Consider the following 10000-nt stretch of genomic DNA (forward strand, 5'->3'; position numbering starts at 1 on the left):
TAATAATAATAATAATAATAATAATAATAATGATAATAATAATAATAATAATGGTAATAACAATAATTAAAATAATAATAATATTACTAATAGTGATGAAAATTGCAATAACAATAATAATGATAATAATGGTAACGATAATAATAATAATAATGTTAATAATAATAATAAAATGTAAAATAATAATGATAATGATACTCCTAGTACTACTACTACTAGTAATAACAACAACAACAATAATAATAATGATCATAACAATCATGATCATAATTGTGATACTGAGAGTAATGCCAGTACTAAAAATAAAGCAAGAGAGAAGACGATAATTAATGAAAAGACCTGTAATAACCATCTACAACTTTCTTACCGTAATGTTGGATAATGAGAAGACAAAGACACATATATTCCTTTTTTATTAGTAACATATTCATATATAAATATTTCCAATGAACTGGGGCTGCGTCGCTACCCTGTGGATTAAACCATTAAACCAATATCATTGTTTACTATACTGATCCATACATAGGAACATTGGGCGTGCCTTCCTGAAGAAGCGATTGAGGGGGGAGGCGGGAGGGGAAAAGGGGGAGGCAGGAGGGGAAAAAGGGGAAGGAGGGAGGGGAAAAGGGAAAGGGGGGAGAGGGAGGTCGAAAGATAGGGGGGAAGGGGGGAGGGAGAAGGAGGTCTGAAGGGGAAGAGGAGGGGGGAGGTCGAAAGGGAGGTAAGGGGAGGAAGTCGAAAGGGAGATGGGGGAGGGGGAGAGGGAGGAGGCCGAAAGGGGGGAGGGGGAGAAGGGCGGAAGGGAGGGGGGAAGGGGGGAAGAGGGGGGAGGCCGAAAGGGGGGAGAGGGAGAAGGGCGGAAGCGTGGAAGGAGCAGAAGCCGGAAAGAGGCAATAGAAATGAGTATCATGAGAGGAAAATAATTACGTTTAGGCAAGATGAAGACTAAAAAAAAAATAGTGAAAACAGACAGGGTGGGATTGACTAAAGAAAACGGCGGAGTTTTTGAAAGATAGTGACTCTAGAATGACAACAGGATATGAAGATGTGTTAGAAAATGACAGGGATTTGAGAGAGAGAAAGACAGCAGAGAGTGGGCTGAGAGTGGGGCTCACATAATTTATCCTCAGATATACAGTGTGATATAAATGGTATAACAAAGGTACAATAACAACATCAAATTCACCATCTTGTCTGCTTGTAAATTACACAGAAATGAAACAAAAGTCAGTTCTTGTTCTATAACATTTATTAAACATAAAACCACAATATGGTTATTAACAAATGCACATACATCTCTCATAACACAGTGCTTCATAGCAGCAAAGGAAGGGAAACTTAATCGAAAAAATAAAAGAAATACAAATAATAATAACCATACCAATAACGGTGAATTTTGAGAAAATTTCACCTATTAGCAATCTTGCATCAATTCGTATTGCATCTTTTTAGTAACTGGGAATTTGGAGCAAACCAAAATGGTGAGGCATCACAAGTTCCCATAACACTTTGCTAAGGGAAAGTGAGCTTATGCGTGCTAAAAAAGGGAAAAGGATAAAAGGGGACTTCACACTTCATCTCCAACATGTTTATGTACAAATATCCTAAGTTTGCTTCCTGATTTCGAAGACATTCTACACTAATCTTGATCCAGTTTTTTTCACGTATTTGTCAATAGAATCGTTATGGTCACGTGTCACCGGAAATTCTACACTTACTAGCTAATTCATCGTTTTAGTTATACGGTCGACAGTATCTACAGGGTATTTACAACAACTGTGTGAGCATACGAGACTTAAAGCTGTGACCAACTGTTGAACCTTCACTTTCCAGGATTAACAATTACATTATTTACACATTATTCTTGCACTAGCTCCATTTTTATACAATTCAAAAATATCAATCAATATTTTCTTTTTTTTCTTTTCTTTCAAAGACCCTCCCCTCTTCTAGCAAACGCTTTATATCTTGCCGTAATAAAATGCACATGCGGGACTTAGTATGAAATATATAGTATAATTCGTCTCTGTTCAATTTCCTTGGCCACTGGCAACACATGGTACTCAATGGGAAACGCGTATTTATATATTTGTCGTAACCCTTTATTTTTCTTACGATGAAAGTTAACAGATGACCTTTTAGTTAACAGTCCTTTTTCATGGGACACTTATTTCTGTGTTATCAGAGTATTATGGGAGTGTAAAATATTGTACACTAGGTAATGTTGTCCTCTTTGGTAAACTAGGCAGCTACATACTTGATTTTATTTCGTTAGATTGACATCCAGCCAATTGTATAAATACGATAGGGTCGGTTGCGCTGTCGGCAGGACCGCGTCAACCATTTATTTGACAGGAAGTGACGCTTAATCACCACTTTATCAGCGCCCAGTGTTTATTCTTTTCCGGTTTACGTCGCATTCAAGATTAAATTCGGCAAAATATGAAAGGGTTCGATTTATCGGTGATTCAGGGCAGAGGTTCAGTATATGGGAAAATCGTGTTCGAGATCTCGAGGTGGCACACCATGGAGAGAACACCCAGGCGGCGCCACGTCAATACTTCACGCTTTATGCAGTCCATGTCGACGATTATTTTTACGGTCGATTTAGGACCCTCTTCAGCAAAATGGATCATCGCGCCCTCCCATTTGGCCGCCGCCGATCCAGCTTTATTTGCATAAGTGAATTGGTTATTTTATTCGCTCATCCGGCGTCGTCACGTTGAGTTACACTCCAGGCCGCCGCGAGATGTAGTGTTCGTGGAGAGCGCCTCGGCCTTGCGACCGCCGCCACGCCTCGACGTCCAGGAGGCGTCCGGCCTCACGCAGGCTCGGGCTTCACAAGGCCAGGGACGGGACGTGGCTAAGCCGAGGCAGGGACTGAGGAAGGGACTGCGCCAGGGACTGCGACAGGGACTGTGGCAGACTTTGGGGCACGGACACAGGAAGGGCCTGGGATAAGGACTGAGGGAGCGACTGCGGGAGGCCCTGGAAGGCAGATCGCCGAGATTGGATGCTGCTGGACTGGGGATCAATCGGCTTGATCGTGGGAAGCTGCGTGGATCCTCCGCCGCCGCCTCCGCCGGTGCCTCCTGCGGGGACTCCTGCGGAACCATAGAGATCTGAGTCAGTGACGGTTGCATGATTTTGGTTATATATATATATGTGTGTGTATATATAATTGTGTATATATATATATATATATATATATATATATAGAGAGAGAGAGAGAGAGAGAGAGAAAGAGAAATAGATAGATAGAGAGTGTCACCCACCTGGCGTGCTGGACTTCTCCATCTGCTGCGACTGCGACAGATTGGACAGGCGATTCACGTGCACGGGGATGGGAACGATGATCTTGTGACCCGTCGCGCTGTTCTTGCCCCCCGCGGCCGACCCGGAGACCAGACCGGCCTTCACTCGCTTCCACTTGGCGCGTCGGTTTTGGAACCAGATTTTCACTTGCACCTGAAGGGGGCGGAGACACGGGCGCCATTAGTATTTACAATAGCTATGCCTTATGCTGGGATTTGTACTTTGAACAATTGTCTAATTACAGCAAACTTCCCGTTATATTTTGACCAGTGCAATGCCTGAATATCCGTTTACTGAAAGATCATCCCCTATTTTGTTATATGGGTTATTCCTAATACCTTGCAACATGACACTGCTATGCGATTCACCACCGAAATAAGTCCCCACTCACCTCGGACAGATTCAAGGTCTGGGCGATGTGCGAGCGCTCGCTGAGGGTGAGGTATTTCTTGGTCTGGAACTCCCGCTCGAGCTCCATCAGCTGCTCCGACGTGAAGGCCGTGCGCCGCCGCCGGGACTTGCTGCCGACCCCGCCCACGCCCGCGCCGCCGAGTCCGTCGCTCCCTTCGCCTGTGGAGCAACGCAAGCAGGGCGTGTCAGAACGTGGGTATGATGGTTTATTTTCTAAGAATTATTTATATGCTTTGATTAGAATGTTTGGGAGTTGGTTAATTGCATATCCTTTTCTCTAGTTCGTATATAATGCAGTTTTTAGATTTATTTGTTTATTTGTTAAATGGATTAACAAATAAACGCATAAAAAATAGCTACACATTTTCCCTCCATTTCATCCCCCAAATGACTATCCCAACTCCCATTAACCACATGCCCCTATCCAGCTCAACCCATTCCCATCAATTCCCCTTCCATTCTCCATCGCTCATTTCTCCCCTGATTCCCTCCCTTTTATCTCTCCCTCCTCAGTGGCCCGCGGTCCTCGCACTCCCTCGCTCGCTCCTCACCAGTTCTCGATGACCTGTCTGCCGGGGAGCTGGACTCGTCCTCGTCGCTCTCCACGGGGTCGATCTCTAAGTCCTCGCCGAGGTCGTCTGCAGGAAGGAAGGGATACGAACATTAACTCAAGTCACCAAAGGACGTGTTCAAATACTGCCAATGGGCGAACTACAAGCCTGGAGAAAGGGTTAGGATAAAATGGGTACGAGATCATCATAAACTTTACTATTCTACGGTAAAAGTGGCTGGCATTTATTGGGTCAATTACGGAACAAAGAGTGCCTGGATGAAAGGCGAAGGTTGACGACAGGAAGGGCATCCGGCAGTAAAAATAAGATATAATGTGGATTAAGGATGGGGATGCGAATAATCCGCAAAGATGACGCGACTTATTACGGAGGAAGGCCAAAAGACGTGTCTCTTCCTCTCACCTGTCTGTCTTTGTATTACTTGGTGAATTCATATCCATATAGTCTGGAAAGGAGATTAGTTTCCAAAGAAAAAATATGGAATTCTCTAAAAACAAAAACAAAAATAATAAAAAAATAAAAAATAAAATAATAATAATAGACTAATTAAATAAATAAATATCAAAAGACAAAAACAAATATTTCTGATTTTAGTATTAATAAAGGCACCGTTGCTGTTTTGTGCCACAGACGAAGGTACGTAGGGTGCTAAATATTGCCAGAGTGTATTTCGTGTTTAAGGAAAATATACTTTGCGTTGTGAGCATGTGTAGTTAAAGCTGCAGACAACGTATTTACATGTCTTTCAGGCGCAACTCGGCAAAAAGTAATGTGCGTGAGAGAAAGAGGTTTCGATGTAGATCGCTAGTACAGAGCGAATATTTTCTGATAAAATGTACAACCATAAGAATAACGAGTTCTTGGCTACATTGCACGCACACACACACACACACACACACACATACATCCACACACACACACCCACACACACACACACACACACACATCCACATCCCCACACACACATACAAATATATATATATATATATATATATATATATATATATATATGTATATATATACACACACACATATACATATACATATATATATATACATATATATATATATATATATATATATGTATATGTATATATATATATATATATCATGTAGATAGACAGACAGACAGATAGATAGACAGATAGACAGATAACCATAAAAATACATAGTTATCATTACGGCGGACACAAAGAAAACGACCCGCGAGGGTATGAACTGCGCATACTAAGGCCCGATCTTGATGTAGCGCTGGTTGCGGCCGGCGGTGACGGAGCCCTTCCCCCCCTCGGCGGGCAAGCAACGGGCAATCACCGCTCTTCTCGCCTAATAATTACGTGCCGAAACCAATATAGATGCAAATCTGGCGGTGGTCGGGCCACGGAGGCACCCCTGAATCACGCCGACTGACCACAGGCGAAGGTATGGTTGTCGTTACGGCGGCCGGACAATGTCAGGTCGGCCGAAGCCGCCCTGGACCCCGTCGCCCAGAGTCCCCTCCTTCTCGATCAGCCCGCTAGGATGCAGAAGGGAGGCCAGACCTCGTCGCACCGCCACGCTTACCACGGCGAACACCAACGCCTCAAGTCAGCGATCCTCTGCGCAGTTTCACGCAACACATCGCATTCTCTGGCAGCGTCTCCCACGAACCACCGCCTCACGCATCAGCTGTTTTGCTTAAAGGTGGAGGCAAGGACAGGGGATCATGGCCCGCATGCATCCGACATGTCACAACAACAGCGTAATGGAATTGGCTGTCGGCTGCGGGAACATATTCAGCCGTTCATTCAGCATTAAGTGGGAGGTCAGCCGAGCGTGGCCACACAGCAAGACATAACAAGTGATCACTAAATGATGCATTCCGCCTACAGACAGCAAAGCTTGCATATATATCATGTGCAGTACGCAGGCCTTGGGCGAAAATGAGACTGCAGCAGCTGACAGGGATGCCGTCGCAAATTGATGGCTGCTGAAACCACATTGTTTACACTGGCACTAATAGCACCGCCGATAGGGATCTATGGAGAAACAGAAGCTAATGAGCTACTGTGTATCCATTTTGCGTACCCGGTAGCAGATGGACAATACAAACTCACACGCATGCAAGCGAACACACATGGAGAATTATTCACACACACACACACACACACACACACACACACACACACACACACTCTCTCTCTCTCTCTCTCTCTCTCTCTCTCTCTATATATATATATATATATATATATATATATATATGTATAATATAAATCATATGTCTGTATCTGCATATCTATAAAGAGTGACAGACAGACAGAGAAAAAGGGGCAGTCAGACAGACAACCAGAGAGAGACAAAAAGATGGAAAGACAACTAGAGATATAGACAAGCAAACGGAAAGAGAGGTAGACAGATAAATTAGAGAGACAGAAAAATAATAGATACATAGACAGATTAACTGGCAGATAGGTATAAATCTAGATAATCATACAAACGCTCACACTACACCTTTTCCTCTTGGATCCAGCTACTTTTAAACTGTGTGTGTGTGTGTGTGTGTGTGTGTGTGTGTGTGTGTGAGAGAGAGAGAGAGAGAGAGAGAGAGAGAGAGAGAGAGAGAGAGAGAGAGAGAGAGAGAGAGAGAGAGAGAGAGAGAGAGAAAGAGAGCAGCAAAGATGTCAAAATAAGACAGGCAAATCCCTACAATAACTATAATAACGATCGAAAACAAACAGTAATTCGAAGCCACAGACAACAGGGAATTCAGAAAACAAACTCCATAAGAAGCTGAAGTACCTGGCAATTCTCTGACTAGGGAATTGGAATATCCCAATTACGTCCCGTATTACATGATGCGCAGGTATCATTACCACCTATACTATAAGCTACATAGCTATTATTACTGGTCTTATTATTCGTCTGGCGTTTTTTTTTTTTTTTTTTTAGTGAACAGTAGACGTTTTAAGTAGTGTAACTAACAAGAGTGAGTAGGTGTTGTTACCAAAGATGTCATTTTACGGGCAGCTGGGCACGACGGCCGGGAGTGGAGGTTATAAGCGGAGAGAGTGAGGACTGTTCGGCGTTTCTTTGTTTTTTTTTCTGAATTTTCTGTCTTTCTTCGTTCTGCTAGTGGTGAGAGGCAAGTAGCTATTTTGCTAGAGTATGTTCTTCTATGATTTCAGTTAAGTTAGTGTTAAAGTTCAGTTGATTGAAGTGTATAGAAAATTGGTTGTTCTTTTGTTTGGCGAGTATCAGCATCGTTATAACTCCTTGTACTTTATACTCACGAATTGCTAAAACACAGAACGGCATTCCAACTTCCCTGTTTTACGAACGTATTATACAACAACAGCTTCAGTAAGCAAGTCCAGCCCAAGATTTATTCACTGAGCTCCAGGAATATCCCGAGTGAAACAGTATGCGCCGGCACCGTCTCAGATGTAAACAAAGCGAGACAGAAAGCTATCACCTGATCCTGTAAACATTCAAGCCGATGCATTATCAGCTAAATTGTTGTCTGTCTGAGCTACCATTACAATTCTCCCGCGTAGATGAGGCAACGTTTATCGCTGTGATTTAGAGACACGTGGTAAATAAATAAGGGCTTAGTGGCAGTAAACGTTTTAAGGTTAAGCTCGACAGCGTGGTATTGTGTGTGTGTGTGTGTGTGTGTGTGTGTGTGTGTGTGTGTGTGTGTGTGTGTGTGTGTGTGTGTGTGTGTGTGTGTGTGTTTTCGAAATTGTCATGCTATGATCAGTTTAAGTTCAAATCGGGTAGTTGATAGCACCTTCCTCGCGCCTCTCCCCCTCCCCCCATCTCTATAATCTTTATCCTCTTCGTGAACTAAATCAAGACCACGTATTCCGCCGAAACCAATGTTGTTTATGATGAAAATGGCTGAGGTTAAACAGGCTGATGACAAGTCGAGCAGGCGCCAGACAATGTATACTGACACTGCTGACAACGGCTGATCACAAGGGGTTGGGAAGCGCTTGTAATCTACTGTTTCATCCATCAGGGCGTCAGAGGATGTGACCAAGCTGACGACGCTCTCCCAGGCGCCGCCTTTGATGTTCCGGCGCTAAATACGAGGAATGTGCGCCGATCTCGCCGTGTTTTTTTCTTGCCCTCATTTTTTTTCATCAGTTTCACAGAGACAAAGAACGCACACACACACACACACACACACACACACACACACACACACACACACACACACACACACACACACACACACACACACATATGCATAAAAATAAAACTCACTAGTGAACTAATTCATCGGAATTGCCTAATTCTATCAATTCTCATGAAATCAATTGATGCGAACTTATTTCTAATCGAAAGCGATTTCAGGACTACATATCTATATTTAAACGCTCATTTCGCCTGTTTCCTTTGTTAACGCAACTCAAACCTAGGTTTTCTGTGCCTTTATATAAGTTAAATAAACGTATACATTTTGGTAATCTTTGCTGGTTGTATTTTGAACCGGAAACGCCGCGTGAACCAAGAACCCGCGTGAACCTTTGTCTAAAGAGCAGTAAATCCTTCTGCCGGTGGTATGACCTATTACAAGAAAAATTACATCACGAGAATAACTTTCACGCCCAAGCTAGCTCAGGCCTCGAAATCTGAGTTAGCGCCGCCAACACCCGTGCGGCAGTAAATGATAGGGAGACCCCGTGTAAAAGGCTTAGATTATAAGTCAATGTGGAATTCCTGGATGATGGGATATTTGGCGTATCTTTAAGAGTAATTACCCGCGGACTATTACCCGCATGTAAATAGCAACAAGTCCTTCATGCTTACCGACCAACGCTACTGCTACCTATTGAATATATTTCATCCCGGCTGAAAGGCATTAAATCATGGAAATGCCGCGCCAGGAGAGAAAAATATAGGCTGAGCGCCTCATGTGTGATTAGGACAGAATTTACGAGCTTGGCCTGACCGTGGCGCCTCTGGTGGTAGGTCGGGGAGTGACGGTCGTTGTAAAGGTGTCGAGGAGGTGTCGGCGCTGCGGCCAAGGCTTTTAGTGGACGTGGATCCTATAACCGTGAGGTCTTTAGGGAAAAGGGTTTCGATCCTTTAGTTGTAGTTTACACACATAAATATTTACCCATGGGATATAAAGTGCTATATTGTAACCGCATAAGTGTAAAGTCATTAATTTTGGCATCTCGCTGGAAATGCTTCAGTTATGTATAAATATCTTATCTGAGTTGGTTAGACATATGAGCTGTGTTTTCTGGACGATAATTTCGACAAGCGACACTTCCCGTACAGAGCTCACTTCGAAAGTGAAACGGGAAAACAAACTTTCCATGATTTAATTTAAAACTGAGTTTTATCGGTTTAATTTAATGGAAACTGAAGCCAGAATCCATTAAATGACCGGATATTTGATGTTGTGTATTCGATACTAATGCTGCTGCGATATAATTGATTTTAAAGGGAACGTGAATTAACAATCATATTTTATTTGAATATGTAACCTCATTTTTTTTTATTTGATTATTTTCATTATTTTTCCTTATCATGCCGTTGATGTCATTATGAGTTAACGTAACATTACTGCTACTTCAGCCGTAAAAATAATAATATTGACAAAATTTACGGTAATAATAATAATAAAGAAAAAAATGGTAATGGTAATCATTAAGATAAAACAATAACAATAGTAGTGTTATTGATAATGAAAATAATGATAACATAAT

The 10000-nt window shown here is 42.6% G+C and overlaps 1 protein-coding gene across 1 annotated transcript in view; it reads right to left on the bottom strand.

Annotated features, from left to right (window-relative positions):
* Window positions 1–1231: 1231 nt before the first annotated feature.
* Window positions 1232–10000, bottom strand: part of LOC125038134 (homeobox protein GBX-2-like) — a 29819-nt gene continuing 21050 nt past the window's right edge. The window contains exons 2-5 of the mRNA XM_047631448.1: window positions 4278–4364; window positions 3707–3885; window positions 3276–3468; window positions 1232–3104 (exon numbers count right to left, since the gene is read on the bottom strand). Coding sequence (XP_047487404.1) covers window positions 2839–3104; window positions 3276–3468; window positions 3707–3885; window positions 4278–4364 — 725 coding nt within the window. The 3' untranslated portion in view covers window positions 1232–2838. The remainder of the gene's footprint in view (window positions 3105–3275; window positions 3469–3706; window positions 3886–4277; window positions 4365–10000) is intronic.

This window comes from Penaeus chinensis, chromosome 24, assembly GCF_019202785.1.
Source record: "Penaeus chinensis breed Huanghai No. 1 chromosome 24, ASM1920278v2, whole genome shotgun sequence".
NCBI lineage: Eukaryota > Metazoa > Arthropoda > Malacostraca > Decapoda > Penaeidae > Penaeus > Penaeus chinensis.